This window comes from Abramis brama (assembly GCF_963993115.1).
Source record: "Abramis brama genome assembly, chromosome: 21".
Lineage (NCBI taxonomy): Eukaryota > Metazoa > Chordata > Actinopteri > Cypriniformes > Leuciscidae > Abramis > Abramis brama.
The window spans coordinates 12,006,824-12,029,509 of NC_139983.1; the positions used below are offsets into that span (position 1 = coordinate 12,006,824).

The 22,686-nt window shown below is 38.2% G+C and overlaps 1 protein-coding gene across 3 annotated transcripts in view; it reads left to right on the forward strand.

The window, feature by feature from the left end:
- kif26ba (kinesin family member 26Ba) overlaps positions 1–22,686 on the forward strand; it is a 95,026-nt gene that overhangs the window by 29,003 nt on the left and 43,337 nt on the right. For 2 of the 3 annotated variants that reach the window (XM_084097508.1, XM_084097509.1), the window contains exons 3-4: positions 4,771–5,382; positions 14,074–14,243. In XM_084097508.1, coding sequence (XP_083953634.1) covers positions 4,771–5,382; positions 14,074–14,243 — 782 coding nt within the window. Of the gene's footprint in view, positions 1–4,770; positions 5,383–5,851; positions 5,984–14,073; positions 14,244–22,686 lie in introns of those variants that run through there. The other variant, XM_084097510.1, reaches the window with a different exon arrangement.

The following is a 22,686-nucleotide window of genomic DNA, read 5'->3' on the forward strand; positions in this document are numbered from 1 at the left end:
TACAAATATTTATACATCAATACATCAATATTTCTGTGCAGACTAATACATCACATGCAGCTAGATGTCCTAAGAGAAGTAGGGTGCATATCATATCTAACTAGTTCATATACACTGCCATTCAAAAGTTTGGGGTATGTTTAAAAAAATGTTTATGCTAACCAAGGCTGCATTTATTTGATCCAAAATACAGTGAAAACAGTAATATTGTGATTTTTTTCTTCTATTTAATATATTTTAAAATGTCATTTGTTCCTGTGATGGTAAAGCTGAATTGTCAGCATCATTACTCCAGTCTTCAGTGTCACATGATCCTTCAGAAATCATTCTAATATGATTTGCTGCTCAAGAAACATTTCAATGATGAAAGCAGTTTTGCTGTTTAATATTTTTTGTGGAAACCATTATAATGTAGCTGTGTAATGTAGCTTTTAAGTCTCAATCGAAAACAATACACAGATGGGATGAAGCAGAATGAATGGAGTTCAAAAATGATTTGAAATAGAAATCCTTTGTAACATTATAAATGCCTTTACTGTCACCTCTGATCAGTTTAATGCATACATGATGAATAAAAGTATCACTTTCTTTTTTATATAAATCTCAAATATTGAACAGTAGTGTAAAGTATATCAGTTATTTCTTGCTTTTTTTAGTTTAAAGGCTGGTGGGACATTAAAGATGACAGACACAATGATGTCGTTATTACGTTTCTCAGATGATCAGTTACACATCCCTCTCAAACTATGTTTATGTCAACCCTCAAACAAATGAACTCTGAAGGAAAATGACAAGAAGAGAAATGACAAGACATTAAAACACTACTAGACTGAATTTATTAATCTATTTATGCAATCCATTCAATATTTGAATGTTGAAATACTTAATCCTCATAATAAGCCGGAACTATATATACACTGTGCAAAATGAAGCAAATACTGGGTAGAGTTTGTGCCTTAAGTGGGTTTGCGTTTCCTTTGTATGGACACTGACCATAAACGCATTACAGAACCACCAACGTCTTAGGTCTTACTTTTATAGAGGTACAGTGCTGCCCTGTTAGCTTACGTTTACTCTATGAGAGGAGATCCGCAGAGGTCACCGTGTGCATTGTATGGGGCAGAGGGGATGCTGGGAGAGGAGGGGAGGGATACACAAAGCAGCTTGTGTAAGATGAGAGTCGGTCTCTAGATTTACACTGACAGCAGGAATGTGTGGTTTTAATCAGAACAGACCTTCAGTCTCTCTCCTTCAGTGACTGTGCTCGTGCACGGGGCTTTGATTTGCTGGACCGCTGCCCTGTGCCCACCCGAGGGGGGGGGGGGGGGGGGGGGGGGGTTAGGTAGACCCGACGGGGAGGTACAAGGTGCGGTAAGGACATCGTAAGCGCTGCACTGGGTTTTCACCCCACTGTGGCCCTGACAACTCTGAGTCCATTATGATGACTCACGATGCAGATATATTCAATGCAACCCTAAATCACTTGGTTAACGTTCCCTAACAAATGGGTTAGCTGGAAAAGTATATTATCATGCAGTGGCATCTAAAAAAGCAGCAACTAATTCCCCCCCCCCCCCCCCCCCCAGGATTATTATTAAGTAAAACCATAAAATATTGAAATAAAATAACCATTAACTGATATAAAATAATCTAATAAAAGTGTTTTGTTTCAGCTAGTTGCAAAGGCACCATTTCTAATTTTTGTTTAAGTTGAAGTACTAAAATAACAAACTAAAACTTAATAAAACTATACAGACATATTAGAGACAACAAGTGATGAAAACACAATACAATTACTAAAACTGTAAAAATTAAATATCTAACAAATAATCAAACAAAAACTATAATAGTAAATCTATTCTAAAATAATGTTTTCTTAATACGCATTTTGAGCACATTCAATCTTGTTCTAAAGGAAAAAATGCTTGTCTTATAATTTTTCATCAAAATGGTGTGACTTGCTTTTCCTTGTAAAAGCATTCTTTTAGGCTAACAAAAGTCAAAAAACGGTAACTGCCAAGACATCTAAAACAGTGTAATGCAATATAATGAATATCTCAAAACAAATTTCAATATAGTGATATATAGACTGCCAGGCCAAAAATAAATAAATAAAGTTGCTGTTTGGATTTAAATAGGCAAATGCTTATGAGTCTTTGATTGGATCATTATTGCAGTGATTTTTATGTTTCTAGCATGTTACAGTCTATGTTTGGCAATAGTTCTTCTAACCCTAACTGATGGAGTGTGTAGCTTTTCATTTCTTAAACAACCATGTAGGAAGACACATCATGGTCATATTCCAGAATGACAATGTCAAGATTCATCAGGCTCAAATTGTGAAAGAATGAAGAATCATTTTCACACATGAACTGGCACCTCTGAGACCTTAAATTCATTGAGAGTCTTTGGGATGTGCTGGAGGAGACTTTACAGAATGCTGGATTCTTGCATTGTCAATACAAGATCTTGACCAAAAAGTGATTCTTGATGGAAATAACATCACAACATTTATTTCCATCAAGAGATACTAAGATATTCAAGCTCACTTGCTTTTCAACCACCTACGTAACGGTCACTTTTTTCACAATCCAGCCAATTTGGGATGGATAAAATCATGTTGCATGTTCCGCTTTACTTTGAAATATGTCGGATTATGGAAGAAAACTGGATTGTGAATGCAGCTGACTTTCTTTTTCATTAACTTCCTTCTTGTTTCAACAATTCATTTGAAGTACAGATGTGTTGCCACATTTCATGCACCTGCATCTGTGCTTTAAACAAATGCTACTGTCACTAGCTGCAATGCTAATTCAGCCTCTCTTCATGCATGAGTGCGGCTGCCTGATCCAAAGGTTTATTGTTATACTAGTTGCTTTAATCTTCACACCTTCTCATGACTACTGCAGTTGGAGTCCGAAAGCACCATTATAGCATCGAATAGACACTGTCTATGCTAAAAAGGTCAAGTATCTGTCAAGGCTTTGGGGACGCTAATTAGATTTTTGCTGGGTCTAAAATGAGAGAAGAACCATCTAGCCATTATGATGAGCTTAAGGATGTATGGGTGTAAAATAAGAAATTCCAACTGGGAATGGATTGAGTTGGTGACAAATCTGGTGTGAGATCTCTTAATTCTTTCCTGTGGCAGAACTATTTTGTGTAATGTAGCTTTCAAGTCAATGTCTTAAATCAAAAATAAGACACAGATGGGATGCAACAGAATGAAAGATTAAGTATATTTATTTCTGAGTGTCCACTAAGTCATTGCAAGAGTGCATCTCTTCCCTTGCATGATGAAATAATGATGTTATTTAATTAATCTAACTAGAATCGTTCCTTCGTCTTCACACTGGCCCTCTGAGAATCTGCCAAAACGTAATTATGATCTTCGTCTCACGGAATGCTCAAGCACATGGTGTGATGATGCACCAAAGCCAGATAACTGGCAGCTTTATGCTAATGAGGAATTGGAAGACAGAAAAATAAAGAGCGACCAAATTCAGAGTGACAATGCGTGAGAACAAGGGCAGTGTTCTGCATTTAGTAATGAACCTACTTTACTATATAAAAATAACCATGCACATCTTTTATATTTGGTGAATATGCCATCATCTTTAGATTTCAGTTAGTCATTAATTGGTGTAGTGGTGTATGCTCACGGTTGGTAACCAGGAGGTTGGTGGTATGATCTCTGTAGGAAGTGAGCCATGAGCCAATCAAAACTTGAATAAGGCACTTAACCCCAGGATGCTTCAGGGAGGGACTGTGCCTGTAATAAGTTCATGGCACCGATCTGTGGTGACATCATGTGAATGTCTTTGAAAAAAAATTCCATGGTTGTGTGGCGATAAATTAATGATTCTAATTACTTAGCAGTGCAGAGTCATTTAGTCTGTTTAAGACTGCTTGGGGAAAGACATTGGAGGAACCAAAGGTGTATGTTTGCCCAGAGGAAAGTTGAATTGCTCAGAGGTTTCTTGTTCATAGCACTGTGACTGAATTGATTTGATTCTCAGTTTCATCAATTTTGTCTTAGATGTTTCTCCTAAAACTCCATTGGAGAAATAAAAATGAAACAATAGTTATACATATGCTGTTTAAGTAAAGATCAATAAATAAAATAATGTGGATAGCAGCTTAAATTATTTTGTGTATGACTGTATGCCAACAATTGTCTCATTTGTTTCTATATTTTTGGTTCACCCAGAAATGAATGTTGTCATCATTTACTGACATCTATCGTTCTAAACCTGTATGACTTGCTTTCTTCCATTGAAAACAAAAGAAGATTTTCAAAATTTCTGTTTTTGTTTTGTTTTTAGTTTAGTTTTTTTTTTTGCTGTACAATGGAACAGAATGGTTGGATTATTTAAAGTCACTTCCAGAACATTTGAGCTAACTATGGTCTATTTTCCAGGAGAAAAATCTGAGAATCAGACAGACTTAATAAGTAGACTTAATAAAAAGTCTCAAATTGTTCTCCATTTAATCTCATTGCTGTCTTTGAGAAGCAATTTAGAAAATAAAGAGATTTGTTTTTTAGTTCTTTCATGTGAGTGATTTTACTGTTGGTAGGGTACGTTATATTTACACAATTTGACTGATACACCTGATTTGTTTTTCTTGTTTAAGAGTATTTATGTATTAATCTCTCTTAACTTTTTTATAAGATGCCATGGTTATTTAAACAGCACTTGACTACATTTGTTTAACCGTATGTGCTTCTATATGCAGAAGTAAAACTTATTTATTCCCTTCTCTCTGTAGGATCCCTCCTTCTCCCTGCTTCTCCATGATAAGCTGCAGGTGTCCAACAGCACACGCAAGGCATGGAACGAGCGTGACGGTCGCTGTGAAGTGTGTGCCACCCACCTGAGTCAGCTGAAGCAGGAGGCCGTCCACATGGTGCTGAGCCTGGAGCAGTGTGATGTATCTCCTGGCTCCCCTCCATCCCTGGCCTCCCTGGTGGGTTCCCGAAGCATCCTCCAGGGTCCCTCACCGCCTCGTGACTGGGCGTACCTCCCCGCAGGCTACCATTCCTCAGCCTCCTCCACCTCTGCTACCGTTTCCGCCACCACATCCAGTTCTACGCCGACAACCACCAACGCGAGCAACAGCTCCCACCACCCAGCCTACCCTAAACACGGATCCAAACCCAACAGTCTGGGGGTGAGCAGTGGGGTGGAGAAGAAGAACAATTCGCCCGGCCATGCAGGAAAGTCCACAGGACCTCAACAGCCTCATCTCCCCAGCAGCCCCAACAATGCTAATGGAACTGTGTTGAGTTCTGTCGCACTCCAAGCTCACCAATACTTGGAAGGCACCTGGACATCTGGGCACCAGTCAAGAGCCAACGGTGTCACGCTCTATCCTTATCAGGTAGGCTATGTCACACGTCACACGTCTATCTGTTGATCTACCTATTATGTATGTTATGCGTATTCTATCTATCTATCCATCCATCCATCCATCCATCCATCTATCTATCTATCTATCATGAATTTTTATGCTTATTAGAGTATTGCATCGTTACCTTAGCAACATGCTAATGCACCCCATACAAGTACCTTTGCAGAAGGTTCTAAATCAGTCTTTTATGAGGCTCAGTTAAGATCCTGCCTAAAGGTAGCTGTCGATGTAGGGAGCAGACTTCAAGATAGTTCATTAAGTTTTGGAACAAAACCTTAATATTTTTATTCATGGTTGGAGGGTTGACGTCCCTTTAGGGAGAAGTCCTGCCTGATGTAATGAGATGTTGTTTGCACGTTGTGGTTAATGTTGTAATCTAACGATACAGTCTTTTGGGACACCCTCTGGGCCTAATGTGCATTGGTAATGTATCGGCAGAAGGAATTACATTTTATATAGATTGCATGGGGTCGGGGGAACCCTGCAAGAGAATCAATTTGATTCATTTGTCTGGATAAAAGCCTTTTTCTTTTGTTCTACTGTGTTTGCAGAGACTGAGAAACCATGGAAGGTGAGTTCATTTTGTTTCTCCCCTCTCTGTAATGGGATGTTATCTAGATTATATCACTGAGAGCAAACAATGTAATTCTGACAGGCAGGTGAGTGACGTTCAGCACACTTGAGACCTAATTCCTATTTCACAATGAGATTCAAGGTTAGCTTCTACCAGCTGAAGTCAACATATCATATTTGAACAAGCGTTGGATAAGGTCCAAATTACAGATTTTGTTTTCAGAGGGATAATTTAGTCCTGGCATATGTTGTCAGTCTTCAGGCTTAATAGGAAAATAACTTACTGAATTGAAGCACTCAGGAGTCTTTTTAGTAAAGCCTAAGTGAATTAAGTCACAGCAGGTTGATTAGATCTCATCAGAGAGTTGTCTTCTCTGGAGTCTCGGTGGCTTATCGGCGCGTCAGCTGCTTTAGATTCTATTAAGTACAAAGGAATGTTTTATAGGAGACTTTAGAGAGTGATGCTCAAGAATTGCCATTAGGCATTTTGTACAACCACAGAATCAGCTACTCTGTGGAGATTCAAATCTTATAAAATAAATTCAACCATACACAGGGGCGCATACAGTATTGTTACTTTATACAGAAAACATTAAATGTTTCTTGTATAACAGGGTCCCTTCACTTGACAAAATGTGTTCAATTTGGAATGCCTTGCAACATGTTATTAAATAATGCAATTACAATGCATTAAGGTATTGTATTATCCATTAAAAGATGCATGCAAATTTGCCCCTTAAGAAAGGGGCATCATGTTGCAACCTAGTTCTTTTGGAGACAGCTTTTGCATTTGCATCATGAGAATGACTATGGGCAGCATACTAGTTTTTTTCAGGCACATGCACTTAAATGTTTCTATATGAGCATTCAGAAGAGTTTTATTGTTGATCTCAAAATCATTTTGAATCAACTGTGCATAATGCTGGGTTGTTTCAACCCATGTTTGGATCAATAATGGACAAACCCAACCGTTGGGTTTAAAATTTAATAAAAAAATGTAAACTAAAGGTTGGGTTTGTCCATATTTGACCCAAACATGGGTTGAAACAATCCAGCATTTTTTTAGAGTATAAATGCAATACATAATACAATCCCATAATTTACATGAACATTTTCAGGTTACCATTTATTTAAGTGTTGATAGACAAAACCAGGAATCTCTTAGGGAATGTTCAGTTGGCTATATCTGGAAATCGACGCTTTGATCTGTCTTCATCTAAGTGGTTAAGTGGGTAAATGTTCTTTGATTCAATTCAAATGATCAAGTCTTTAAAATCCCATGTAGATTAAGAGGAATGTTTTGCAAATGTGTCCTTTCAATGAACTTGGGTCTTGACAAAGACGCTTCTGTATGAGAATGATCTAACAAACTAGTTACAGTGACAGGTCATGAGTTTGACCCGTGTATGCTCTCGTAAGAGGTGTGGGATTCATCTGACAACAATTAACTTAAGATCTTTCTAAATGTGTTGGAATATTGAGATGACATCTTATGCATAATGGTATTTCTTTTTAGAAAGAGATACTTTATCTGTCATGCATATTTAATGTAGATTTCAGAGCATGTTATGATAATACTGCTCTGCTTCAGGCAGAGTTGTGAATAATTTTTAAGACTGTATGTCTGTGTCTCAGTGAGACCTTCCACTCACAAACATCTGCAGCATTTGCATCTAACATTTGTTTCTGCTTAGAAAGCAAAGACTCAAGGTGAAGCTTTGTAACAACAGCAGATTTTAATTAGGGAAACCATAAAATGCTCACTGTGTTCTGAAAATAATAGCACATAATGTCATACCATAGGAGACTTCCAGTGATTACATGTGTACCAATGATGTAGTACTAAAACATAAGCATATTCTGAACAGATGTTATTTGTTACATAAACATGTAATTGTTGTCATACATAGGCCTCAACACACTTGATCTTCATATATACCATTCGTCTGGACCAAATGTGGTTTCACATTTTTTTGTCAACCTGGAGGGGATATTTTAGATGTTTTTATGCTGGTTTAAGTGAACAAAGGTGAACAAAGTGGATTGTGGTAGTGTATGTGTTTTTGAGAAAGAATAAGAAATCAAGAATAGGTTGTGATTTTAATTTGACTATTGATACTCTAAAATGTTCATGAGTTTACATATACACACACATAGGTGGAGAGTGAGCCAACTCCAGGGTAAGGCTAGATGTGCTTCCTCCTTAAAAACACATTTAAATAGAATGTCATGAAACCTACTCATCCCAGCATAAACGCTCTAAGTTAAACTTAAACAAGTCTGATTGGCCATTGCGTTTAAGAACTGCATTGCTCAATGCTGCAAAACACATAGTAAATAGAAATCTTTGTTGCTCTCAAGAGTGCAATCACCAAATCTGTTTCGCCAATATGCTATTATTACAGAGAAACCTGATCCAAGACCAGCAGTTATGGGCAGCTTTCCCCCCAATCAGAAGCAGGAGCAGGAGTGAGAAAATTCCATGCTAGTCATAATTCCCTCAAAATAATAAAAATAAATAATTATTATGACATTTGAATATTATTTATGTATTTATTTATGTTCAATGAAAACAGTAACAACATACAATGAGGGAGAGTAAATAACGACAGAACAATTTCCATTTTTGGGGTGAACTGTCCTGGCTATGACTCTATGGGTCTTGAATATGTCTGATTTGTGTGTGTGATTTGTTCCCTGAAGATGCTCATGTGATTTTGGTGGGTCTAATCTTGATTGTGCCAGTTGATAACACCACGGTGGGACTAGGAAGTCATTTAGGCTGTAGAGAGGCACACCCTTCACCTCACTCTAATAACATCTTCCTTTAAACACATTCTCTCTGGATTTGGTTTCTCAGCTGGTCCTTGTTCTGCCTGTTCTTCTCCTCCTTGAGCTCTGTATCTCCCTCTCCATCTCAATGAGTCTTTTGTGACTTCTGTGCTTTTCTCTTCTGTTTACTTTGGCTAAGATCTGCTTTATTTTCCGTATCTCTCCTCCTCTCGCTCTTTCATTGCCCAAGGGACTGGTTTTTGTGCACAGGAAGCCGTTAAGCTTGCGCTGGAGAGTCACTCCGATAGTGACAATTACCCTGGATGCAGGACCTTGTTATAAAAACAGTTTGGATGCCACACACAGAGCTCTGACATTCCATGTGGACTTTGTCTTATCCCTTATAAAATCTCCTCAAGGAGGGCTCTTTTCTGAAACCCACATCCCTTTCTTTGGAGGAGGAATGTGGCTCCCACCCAACGGACACTTATGACTTGTGTCCAGGCCCATTTAAAGGCATGATGAGGCAACTTCAGTCTTGAATATGTTTTTATATAAACTGTTGAATCTATGTTTATTATTTCCTGAAAGAAGTCTCTCGTTAAACTGGTTTCTTTATTTATGAAGTTTATGCTATGGGCAGAGAGCATCTGTACGGCGTAGGGGGTCTCCTTTGCTCTGTCAAGTGTTATTACATTGATTCATTCTAAGGGTCTCTCTACTTTATAGATTGTACACAAACTGAATACAAACCCTATTTTACATTCATCAGGTCAAGTATGGCTGCATGCTCGCCTACTCCTTCATGTCACAATCAATGTAAACCGTGCCAAAATAAGAACAGGAGGATTGCATGAGTCACCATGGACTACAATATGTGTCTTGCTTTAATATTTGGCATATGTTTGCAACAGTCGAAAACATGATTCAGAATTGCAATTTGAATATATGAATGTAGAATGAAAATGTATCAAATTTCAAATAAATTAATGTGACTATTTTTTTAAATAGAAAACTTTACATGTTGACTTGACCAAGCCTTGTTTTTCTTTTGTTTGTTTTTTTACTTTAGGTTTATAGGCCTTACAGATTTACAGACAAATATAACAATAGAATAATAGATAGATAGATAGATAGATAGATAGATAGATAGATAGATAGATAGATAGATAGATAGATAGATAGATAGATAGATAGATAGATAGATAGATAGATAGATAGATAGATAGATAGATCTCAGTGAAAAAAATATTTGTCATCTTTTTTTTTTGTATATCCCATGTTTTCCTTTCTTTCTGCAGGGCATCCCTGGTTTGCTATCCCTATCCAAGTTTCGTTTTCCATTCCATTGAGAAGTGAATCTGAACTGTCACAGATAGATATAGAGAGAGCTCATGGGATGGTGATGAAGAATAGCGCTTAATATATCCAGGGAAGGAGTATCCAGGCTGTGCAGTGTGTTCCGGCTTTAATTATGATGAATGAGGAAGTCTCTCCTTGTGGGACTGCAGGGATCCGCTGGGGAACGGGGTGGAAGGAATCCTCCACTCAAGGGCTTCTTTTAGATCTTTCCAATCCTCTCTTGGGTATTTCTGCTGCATCAGGAAATTTCCATTTTTAGAAATGTTCTTTACCTTCCTCATCCATCACACCTGCACTTGGCCCTGGTGTCATGTAAACCCGGAGCCGATACAGTCATATGAGGGGGACTGTTGAAACACATGAAATGAGACTTCCAAAAAATTACAAGCGCTGGATATTTATTTCACACACGCACAGGGATGAACTTGGCAATCCGTCATCTGCGGTGAAGTTGCTAGAATTGTGCTCACGGCATTCTAATATGCTTGAATAAATCACTAGAAATCACTAGAATTATATTTTTCTGCAGTATTAAAGTTCCTCTCTTTAGTATTTGCAATTTTATAACATACTAAGACATTATACATCACATGTATCTTCTCAAGACTTAAAATTTGTGAAATATGATAATCTCTTGATAATCTGCCTCTGTGTTTCTAAATAAGACTTGATCAGCGTTATCTGACATTTCTTTGTCTGGGCTTGTAGAATCTGCTTTGTTTCTGCAATATTATGGTTGTGTTAACAATTAGATGGCATTATGAAATGGAAAATTTAAAGACTGGCATGTGGCAGGACTTGGCTTTTGTACACAATGCAAGGCATCCATTTAAGGCATCCAAAACATTTTTTTATTTTGTTTTGTTTTGTTTTGTTTTTATTACATTTTATTTAAATTTTTTGTTATTTATTAGTTTATTAATTATTACCCAGTTATATTTATATATATACGTAACCCAAAAGGTAATGGGATTTCTCAATTTATCAAGCATATTAATACTTTTAAAAAGACGGGATAGAGTAATTGTATACCCTTTGTTCATATAAAAAGTATTGAAGAAAATTGTCTTACAGTGCATTATTTGTAACTGGAGAACTTGGACAGAAGACTTGCAATGTGCCCGGCTATCTGCTGATCTTTGATTAACCTTTATCTGGCTGATATCAGTAACGCTAAGACTTTTAATTTAGCTTCACAAAGCCATATGGACCAGCAAAGGGAGTATGAAGGTCAAAGTCAATGTCAAACAGTTGAACATGTATGGATGGATGGATGGATGTGGGCATTACATTTGGACAAACGTAACAAAGGGCTACTATCAGACAGTGGAGAGAGAGGAGAAGTACGGGAAATGAGGGAGAGAATGGAAGGAGGGATGATGGGAGGATGGGCAGAGAGGTGCAATCTGTGCTTTTGGCACTGCTGGTATTTAATGCTCCTTCTCATTCCTGCACAACAGATGGCAAATCAGCCGTGGGTTCCCAAGTGGTCTGACTAACTGTGAGCAGGGCTGGGTCTTTTCACTGCTGCATGAGGATAGGATTGCCATTTAGCTCATGGAAAGCAAACATTCATTAAAGATTCAATGAAGTATTTTTTTAAAGACCATATTGTACATTCACTGCAATCCCCCCACCCCCCACCAAAACCAGTCATAATTTATTTTTATTGACATTTTTTAACATTCTCTTTGACCTGTTGAATTAAACCGGCTGTTTTCTTTCTACTGTACCTTTAAGACTTTCAAATGACCTGTTATGATTGGCTAACCTCTGTGTACCTGTCTAGTTCACACTGTTTCTGAATTCTTATTAAGTATACAGTATGTTAATTTGCTCATGATTCTGATTTCAAAACACCCATTTTTGCAGCTAAATTTCAATAATCGTTCTGGCTTGAGGAAGGAGATTTGCCTGATTAGAATTAGATTATGACTATTATATCATCAGATGTACTGAATGAGCTGGATTTAGCTTTGTAATAAAAAAAAGCCTAATTCAATCATTAATAATGGATAAAAGCTTTTTAATATTTTTCATATTGCCCTCTGTACTAAGCTTCCTATGTAGATTGACCTGTTCTTCTGTTTGATGTACTAGGATGAAATTGTTATATAAATCTGTATTACTGATCTTTTGTTGGCAGATGATCAATATCGTGTCCATTATTAGCTGCTCATTATCAGGTTTATTAATGGTTTATGGTTATTCCCATGACGTTTCATTCCATATGTTTACTCCAGCAGCTCCTGCAGTTGTCAAATACAAACACACCTACTGTTAATCCATTGCCTGGTCACATGGATGTCTGCCCAGACCAATGCAGAGTTAAGGAAGTGTATCGAGTCCAGACGCTACTAAATATACCTGTCAGTCATGTGCTATCATGGAGTATTTTAAGACTGCTGTGCGTTTTGCCACCATACCTGCAGCCAGACCGAAATAACACGTGAGGCTGTGAAGACAGCATGAGCCTTTGGCTTTTGAGCGGCTCAGTTTAGATTCTCTCTTTCTTCGAGGTGTGAAAGTCATTATTGGTACTGTTAGGCCTGTTTGCAGATGCAAAGTGGCAAAGCGTCTTTAATTTGGTGAGAAAGCTGTGCAGAAAAACTGTGGGTTAATTGGGTGTTTCTTCAACTTTTATGTCCCAGGGGTTCATATTTTGTCACTTTTTTTTTTGTGTAAATTTTTTTTTTTTTTATGAAGATCTGTCTTGAAAACTCGTTCCTTTATTACATGCATCATTGCATTATACTGTAAAATAAATTGCAATGTATTATATAATGTATAATATAATAATATAATATATATATAATATATAATACATAATGTATAAAATTAAAATCTAAAAATAATAATAATGTAATTTATAATAAATATGGCTATAATATGTATATAATATGTATTTACATATCTATTATTATACATAATAGATTTTATTATTATTATTAATCATAATAATAAAATGTATACATTTTAATAACACAGTCTTAAAGAGCATACTTGATTGAGATGAAATATGAGACATGATATGTAAAGAAAAAATGTAGAATTTTTTTTTTATTAGCAGATATTTTTATTGTGTGTCATTTCCAATTAAAGCTGTAATTTTGTCAAATCACGCAAAAAGTGTGAAAATATCAGGCTAAAATTAGCCTATTTCAAAATGCTTAAAATGTACTTTCTATCACAGAATGTTATTAAACACAATATATTTGGTGGAAATTACACTTTGTTGGAAATGTTTATCAAAAAAGTCAGAATTGCCTTGTGATGCATATATAATGTCCACTGCTGGACATTTTTAACAACAAATGCACAGATCTGTGTTTTCTCACTATCCTTCCAAGCTTATCTGAGTGATACTTTCCTACATTTGTGAAGCATTCTGGGTAAACAGAGGGCTGCTGGTTCACTGTACAGCAGAGCTCATCCTCCTCAGGGACTCGTGTGTCCTTATTAGGGGTGAAACGACAGACCCGTCCCACAGCAACAGCAGCAGTGCCCTCGCCATCTATTTACAGCTGGGGCAGGGACGGGGGTCCGGATTATTTCCAAATCTTCCTGAGTGGGTCTGGCTGAATGCTTGTTTAAGAAAGCCAGCCGTGCTGTAGGCCCTTCACAGCACACTTATCAGGGCTGTTTCTCATGACTCACGTCTAAGCTGAGTTGTTTATCTGAATGCCTGGCAGAATCTGTGCTAAACTTACTCACTGCCATTGCGTGACCTGGTACACTTTCCAGAGACGTCTGCGCAGAGCTACCGCTGCTGTAGTTTAGACAAAAATAGAGTGTGTTTTCAGCCCTTATCCCATGCACATCGGGGAAAATAAGAGCCATGGGGGGGACATAAAATACCAAATTGAGAACATTACCAAAACTACACTGCATTTGGTTCTTATTTAGTTAGTTGTTTTGCACATTGATTTTATTTTCATGTTTACTTGCATACAGATCTCTCAAATGGTGTCGGAGGGCAACCGGGAGGGTCTAAACGAAGCCGCGCTCAACCGCTACAATGCCGACCGCCCGACTGCATACAGCAACCCTGCTGCTCCACCTCCTGCTCCAGTAACCACAGCACCCTCCAGTGGCACCTCCGCTGCTGCGTCCTTCTTCGCCAGGTAAGACTGTGTGCCCTATCATACATCTGGTGCAATGCGGCGCCAGGCGCGACGCAAGTGTGTTTTGCTAGTTTCAGCCCGACGCAGTTATCATTTTCACGTCCTGTGCCACGTTGTTTAAATAGCAAATGCATTTGCGCCAATTTGTGCGCCCATGGACGTGCTGGTCTGAAAACAAGGTGTTTTCAGGAACATTGTTGGTGCGTTGCTATTTTGAGGCAACAGAAATAGACTGGAAAATGAAACCTGGTCTAAAGTCAATGGCACAATATTTTTTCTTTGTTATTTAAAGAGCGCATTAGTAATATGCGCCCACAGGTGGGTCCACAACGTGCATACACTTTGTCCCGTAGATGGTCTGCTCGGTGCTTTAACCTTGCATAGATCAGATCCGTTTCCTCGCTAGAGAAGTGTTCAGTTTTTCCGCTTGCAAATTCCGCCATGTAAATAGCGAATCCGCCATGGCGCGAGCACAACTGGCTTTTAACATGAACGGGAGATGAGACTCTGATTGGTTTATTGCATGTTACGCCCAAAACACACCCATTGCTCATTAAGAGAATAGGGACAACCATTTTAGACCATACGCCGGGTGCCATTTTTCCCGTCGTTAAACTAGCAAAAGTGGATTCAGACTAAGTGCACTTAGGCTGTGCACTTTAGACCATGCGCTTAGATCATTAAAATAGGGCCCTCTCTGGGTGTGTGTCACATGACCTCACTATGTTGTGTGCTTAGATTAGCAGGTTGCATTTGGCTACAATTCTGCGATACATCCAATTTCTAAATACTGTCAGAATATTTACTGCATTTGATGAAAAACGTATTTGACTGCTAATCATGTATGTTCTGTAAGTATGCAGGTGTGAATTTCCATTTTACCTTTGGTGTCATATTGCTGTTATGGCTTCATGGGATTGTGAACTGTCCATTGGATGCATACTTGAGAATATCAGGTTATCTCACATATTTTAGTCACCATATCCAACCAAGCAATCAGATCATCTGTTTCAAAAACACATCATCCAAATGCACAAGAGATAGATTTATAGAATTTTATCTTCTTTAATGAATGTTTCCTCCTATAAGACAACAATCTTAATTACATGACGGCTTCCCTTGAGCAAGCTCTCAAGTCTGAATATGTGATGAGCTTGATGGCCATCTGCAGTCAGCATAAACACCCTGTCTGTCATTTCTCAGTCATAGAAGGGGTGTAGTGGGACTCGAGGTCTGACACTGAGAGTGGTTGCATGTCCTCTCGTGCTTGATCCTTCACTCGCACTCATCATCACAGCTGTCTGTTGTCAACAGGACATTTCTCACACTTGCAAACATACTTACACAAATGCACAGGCACTGGCAGGTGTTGTCACGTTAATGGTGTCATATGAGATGCTCTGATCACCGGTTGACTTTTTCCCATAGCTGTCTCCCTGTAAAGAATCATTGGATTTAGTGTGGAAGTCCATTTGCCGCTGTTATGATTGTGTGTATTGTCTTTTGAAACAGGCATTATGTCATACTATGGGAAAGACATCCTCTTTCCTGATTCGTGCTCTGGTCTCTGTCGCCCGGTGGGGCCGTGGGAGGGGGCGAGGACATAGATCATGGGGTTTTATCGGAGCTGGAGTCGAGGAGGAGAGCGCCGCAAGATAGTGGGAGACGAATGGCCCATGTGAAACCTCAAAACCTCTCGTTTTCGTGAGAGCTTCTAATAAATCAGGCCTTCTACAGCAGCTGGAGTTCATGTATTTTTCGTATCAGAGGCCTACAGTGGTGGTGGCACCATGATTTTATCTTCTTCTCCCCCATCTTCCTCTTTGTGCCCACTGCTTAGATGCCAGAAGACGGGCCACTTGTTGATAAAATCAAAAGAAGAAATCCCGCCTTTCAATTACAGTAATAGCTCACTCCAAAATGAAAGTCATTAAATAATGAGTAATGAATGAAACTCCATAATGAATTTATTAAAAAAAATTGTCCATGCAATATGTGTTCCAAAAACAAATTATTTGTAAATGATGAAAGAAAATTCATTATGGAGTTGCATTCATTATTAAATATTGACAGCTCTTAAAAATATGTTTGTCATAACAACTGGTTGGCATGGCATGTTTGGCATGATAATGGATATGACAATTTTGATATGTTTGGTCTTGGTGGAATAGATCTGCTACACTGCTGCTGCTGTTGGTTATTGCTGCTGTACGGGACTTGCTACTGCCAATACAAATGCTGCTGTGAGCAAGTTAGACATGCTGCTGCTGTACAATATAGCGTACATGAATTACCCGTAGCAGATCTATACAGGTGGAGCTGGGGAAGATGGATGGTGTCTGAAAGCCCTTGCAACTGCTACAGCAAATGCTGAAAAAGTTTGTAGGTTGAGCAGCGAGTTCATTGGCTAGTGATACAACAGGAACCAATCAGCTGTGGCCTATAGAGAATGATGCGATTGGAAGCAGATTGAGTTAAGGAGTTAAGTTTCATGACAGAACTTTGTATTTTCTTTCTGGTCCAAAGAAGTTAGTCAGTCATACAGGTTTGGAATGACATGAGGGTGAGTAAATGATGACAGAATATCAGAATATTATAGAATTTTAGAATTGATGATGACAGAATTCTAGAATATTATTCTGAAAAAGTGTAATTTTCACTCATTTTTGATATTGAGTTGTTTAACAAACTGTTTTAGATATATGATATTTAACCATTCCAGTTTGATTCGTCTTCGAAATTTCGAAAAGTTCAGGAGGAGCACGTTCAAATAATTGATCCAATTATCACATCATTCCATCCAGCTGTCAACAATCAGTAATCAACAAGTCTATCTTATCAGCATGAGTGGAGACCTATATATACTCATTTGACTCACCAATGTTCCTCGACAGTTTTTCAGCATCCCTCCACCACCTCCATCTCCTCACACTCGCCTGGTTACTTCCCAATATGGGGGAGTACTCTGGGTTCGGGCCCAATATCCGAGCTCGGAGCCCTCTCCCTGGACAGCACGCCAAATATGCATACCATTTATTCTATCTAACTTATTTGTAAGTGTGAACTCGTGAAACACAATTGAAGTGATTACTAATGAAACCTGAGTGGTCTCTGTCACTCCAATGAAAGTCCAGGAAACCAAAATTGAGAAGATGTCAAATTTCAAATGTCACTACATTTATAGTTAATATTCATGAGAGTACTTTCAGTTGGAAAAGGTTTCAGTCTTTCCTCGTTTGCCCATCGTTTTGTTTTTCATATCTCAAAGCTGTCTATCAAACTGTGGCAATGGGCAGAAAACATTTACAGTAGAAACCATTTGGCAGCGCCTCTGTTTCTGAAATGTGGTACTTTGTTTTACATGAGGGATAAACAGTTATGATTGATGGCGTTTAGCCTCATCTGTAGAATGAATTGTTATACTGCTTGTGTGCTGTTAATCCCTATGAGAGATCTTACTGTAGATGTATTGCTCAAACACTCTAAATATTTCTTTAATGTTCAGATCACAGAGAGGTTAAGAGGCTTCCATTGTGATTTACTGGCCTCATATCAACCACGCTGGCGGATACCAGACTGAGAGAATGTACTAGACCAGTGGTTCTCGACTGGTGTGTTGCAGACAGGACAAAACAATATTTAATGCAAATAATGATTTGCAACTTAACTTCTAATCATGCATAGATAGGAAAATAGCAAAAATATATAGGCTTACAACTTTTAAAAGAAAAGATAAAACTATTTGCACATAATCTGTTTTTGACGTCAAAGCTTACTGTATGTTGACAATTTTAATTCTTTTTTTTGCAGCATATTGCATGCCAAGAAAAAAGGCAAGCAAGTAAATAAATAAATGTAATTATTATTAATTGAGTAATATTGAATCATTTAATTAAATTTAATAAAGTATTTTAATTAATAATTCATTATTTTAATTTAATTACTAATAAGAAATCAACTATATGCATTATTATATCAGGAAAATAATGTTTAATTTATGATAAATAATATAGTTTTCAATATAATATTAATAATAATTTTAGGAATATTTCTGTTTTAAACTATTTTGAAATTGTGCAAAGTCGGGTCTTCATGTCCAGAGTAAAATCCTGAAGCAAAACCAGTTAAAAACCACTGTGCTAGATCCCAGATTTGATCATTTATAACATATTAAATGCAAACTCCCACGCTTTATGTTGCTATTGATTCTGCATTTTTCAACATGTGTCTGCTGTTCGTTTTCCTCTTTCACAGCAGTGAAAAGAGCAGGAGAGAGTGTGCCATGTGATTTATGACCACCGTGCCCTCATGTAGCAGACGATGTCAGCCATCCTTCGGCACTAAAAAAAGAAGGCTGTAAATTTCAGAAGAAGGTGCGGGTTTACATGAAGGACAGCCCTCTTTTGTGTATATATGTGTCTCGGCCTGTTGTTTGACAGGTACAGACTATCCTGCCAAAGTGTGTGTATGTGTACACCTGGCACACATTTTTCTCTTTGTTTGAAACAGAACCGTGTCACACCCCTTGCTCTTTTTCCCTGTCCTTACTCTGTGCTCGCACCTGAAAATTTACAGTCGTCGTAACATGCCTTCTTGAGAGAGTGCTGTGCTTTATGGGACAGGTGTCATGACCTGACCATCCGGATGCGTTCAGTTAAAGATGTGGCAGGGCTGTCAAACTCAACCGCACATCTGTAATTTACACGCCTTCTTTCCAGAAACCAAGAAAGACATTCCGTTCTTCTTTTGATAAATGCGCCACATTTAAATGTTCTAAAAGCCATTTGAAAGTTTTACTGTCTATTTTAAAATGCCAGAAAATGAACATTCCTATTATATATATATACACCATTGCGCCTCTCTGAGCAACACATGGCAGTGGGGTTTCGTTCCTGAATGAATCTGTGCTATTAAACGAATATGTTAAGCGAATGATTTCAAAGACTCACTCTTTTTATTAGTGAATAAATCAGTGCTTTGTAACAAATCGGTTGAGAGAAAGATTCCATCAGTGTGTCCGAAACCGCACACTGTCTGAGTAGGTACTACATTTGAATTTGAATTTAGTTCTCAACCGTTAAAAAGCGTGTTGTAGTATGAAAATGGGTAGTATAAATAAAATTCAGACGTACTACTGTTTATCTGCCATGTTGTTACTATCACGTGACCTTGCGTCGCTTCACTGCCGTTCATAAATCCTCTCCCGTGGCCTCAGGTGATAGTAAAGTGTCCATTGAATTCGCACTTCAGAATCTCGGGCGGAAGGTCACCTGTGTACTTTTCGCCTACTGTTTTTTGAATACTATGCTCTGTTGGGTTACTATTTTTCACATACTATATAGTAAGGAAGTAATTGATTTCTGACGCAGCGCGTAACTATTCTCATATACCATCGCTTGTTTAGTTTAGAAAGAATTAGGTTTTTTGAACAAATCGATTGAGCAAATGATTCAGTGATTCCCTCACAGTTTTAGTTCCTGAATTAATCAGTGTTTTGCACGAATCAGTTGAGTGAATGATTCAGTGACTCGCTCATATAGACCATCACTTGTTTTGTTTCAAGTAAATTCGTGTTTTTGACCAAATCGGTTGAGCAAATGACTCAATGATTCACTCACAAAGTACGTTCATTGACGAGTTGGTTGAGTGTCATAAAGTAAAGTGTAACAATGTAACCTGCAGGAAGAGTCATTAATTAATCTCCATGATAATACCCCAAACGTAAATCCATAATCAATTGATATGATTTCCTTGAAACTATAAAAAAAAATATTTTTTTTTAAATTATTTTATTTTAAACTATTTTATTTTAAATAACCATGCTGTTATTTTATTAAAAATGGTATTTTGGTAGAAACTATGGTGAAGTCTCTCAGCTGGCTCTGATCAGGTCATTTTTCATAAGTGGATTTTCTAACCCTGTGTTGGCTCCGTCAGCTCCAGTCTGCGAGTTGCTGTCTGCTGTTGGCACACGATGAATAGCTGATCTGACTGCATGAGAGACTCTATCATCAGCCTTGCTCACCGGAGTCAGGGGGCCAACCGTCACCCCTGTGCAACCATGCCTGACTTTTCAACAGTCCCTCCTCTCTTTTCCTCTGCTTCACTCACCCATGTCACGTTCCTGTGGCTCTCGTTTGTTCTGGCGGGACCCCTGATCCCAGGTCTTGGCCCGCTGCACTTTAAGTAAGGACACACTGACCTAAAATGGTACAGCGGGTTGCCCATAAGGAAGTGTTCTTTTAATGATTTTGTAGTGGAAAAAGCCTTTCAGTGTTATGGTTTCTTATCTACAGTAGAGCTCTGGCTGTGTCTGTTCTGTGTAACAGTCTCCATGCTTTCCCATACGGATATTTATCTGTCACTGTATTAGTAATCATTCTTCTCATTGTTTAAAGTGGGATTCTGTGGGGATGGGAAGTCTATACTCCTAGATTTGCTTGCGGTATCCCAATTTTTCACTCTCCTGAAGGAGGTTCCTGTGCTGTAAGGTGATCTTGGGAGCATTCTAAAGCCCTGTACTCGTATCGTTTAGATCTATTTCTAGATCTGCCCTGGACCAGTCAGTTGTTGTCCCAGGTGTGTTGGCACAGGAATGGGTCTCTGCCGTGCAGAAGGCAAATTGACATCTCAGCCATGGCTTAATTCCAGTAAAGGTCGTTCTCCTCCTCTTTCTCTATCCATCTGCTTCCCATCTACCCTCACGTCGCTGCTGTACCCCACATCTAAACACCCTCCCCCGAGCCCACCGCTGCTGTTTCTGCTGCTGTGGTATGGTTATTTGTAACCTGATTGGTTAGTTAAAAAAAATGACAGTCCATCTTACTGTATATATTTGTGAATGATCTCATATTTTCAAGATTATTAAAGGAATAAAACATAATAAGTGGAATATCATAAATATCATATTGTATATAAAATATGTACAATTTCATGCCAATATTTGCATATATAAATTAATGTACAATTATGTTTTTATAACAGTCTTTTAATTATTTAATAAAAAAATATTATTTTATGAAATTGCTTACAAAGAAAAACATTTAATTATCTGTTTATTTACTAAATAAATAAATAAATAAAATAAATGCCTAAATTTCCCTGCCTGTCTAAAATGCCTGCTTAAATTTGTTCATATTTGCATGCATACAATTTGCATACATAAGTTTTTTTTTTTTTATAAATAAATGTATTTATTTATTTATTTATTTAAATAAATGCCTACATTTCCGTGCCTGCATAAAATGCCTGCTCAAATTTCCTTTTAGAACAGCATTCGATTTATATATTTTGTTTGGAAAACAGAACCCCTTCTGTTCAGTTTTAATACTCTCATTCTCATTCTTTTCTCCTGAAGACTTAATCAGAAACAGATTTCTTGCACTGTATTCCGATCCTTTCACTGTGCTACAGATGGTTTGTGTGTGGACGAATGAAGGTGGGGTGCAGGGTGCGTACCCCAGAGATGATATAATGCGAGCAGCCGTGCATAACCGCGGCCACTGTCAGCATGTACAGCATGTGTCGTTTTGTTCATTAACTCTCCCGTGCCTCTGTCTCTGGGGAGCTACAGTACCGCCCCCCTCTGCACCTCTCAGCGCACCACCTTCTTACTTCACCGTGGCCTTTAAAACAAGCAGGGTCGCCTCACATCAGCACTGACCCCTCCATCACGGGACCAACCCCCTCCTCTGCAACCCTCTCTCCCCCCACACGCTTGAATGATCGATTGAGCTGCCGAACATGCGGGGCAGCGGGGTGTGAGGAGAGTGAGAGGTTTCATTAGTGTCCCTCTAAAGAGCCCAGCCACATTTATTCTATAAATATTCGCCTTAGGGGATGCCTGTCTCTGAAGGCATTTCAGTACAGCAGTGCTTGGCATGTGTGTATATATAGATATGTATATTAATGTCTGACTGACACTTTTGCACTAAATTAGCCTATCCTCATTATTTCCACACAGAGCCGCATTTCAGATGTATTTTGTGGGGAAATTTGGTCTTTTTGAGGGGAGGTGATTAGACTTCCCTCATTGACTATAAAGCTTTCTTTGACTTATAAAAAGCAACCACCTTACCAACTACTTACCAACACCTCAAGAATACCCAAGAAAAGCTAAATAATCATATAGCAACATTGTGATTTTTTTTTGTGTGTGTGTGTTCGCTGTGATATGTAATACATTTTCTAATGAACCTGATTGTGAATGTTACAGGCAAGTGGATACAAGCTTGTATAGAACAGCAGCTCTGAGTTTAAGACAATAACAATGATTTTTTTTTTCAAAGCTAGAATTATGATTCATAAAGACGACGACCCTGAGCTGCAAGCAATGAACTTTACCCCTTTTTCTTTGAAATGTCTCTTTCTGTTCATGTGTCTCTCTCTCTCATTCCCATTCATCTTGTTTGACAGGAATGAGGGGCCACTTAAAATTCAGGGC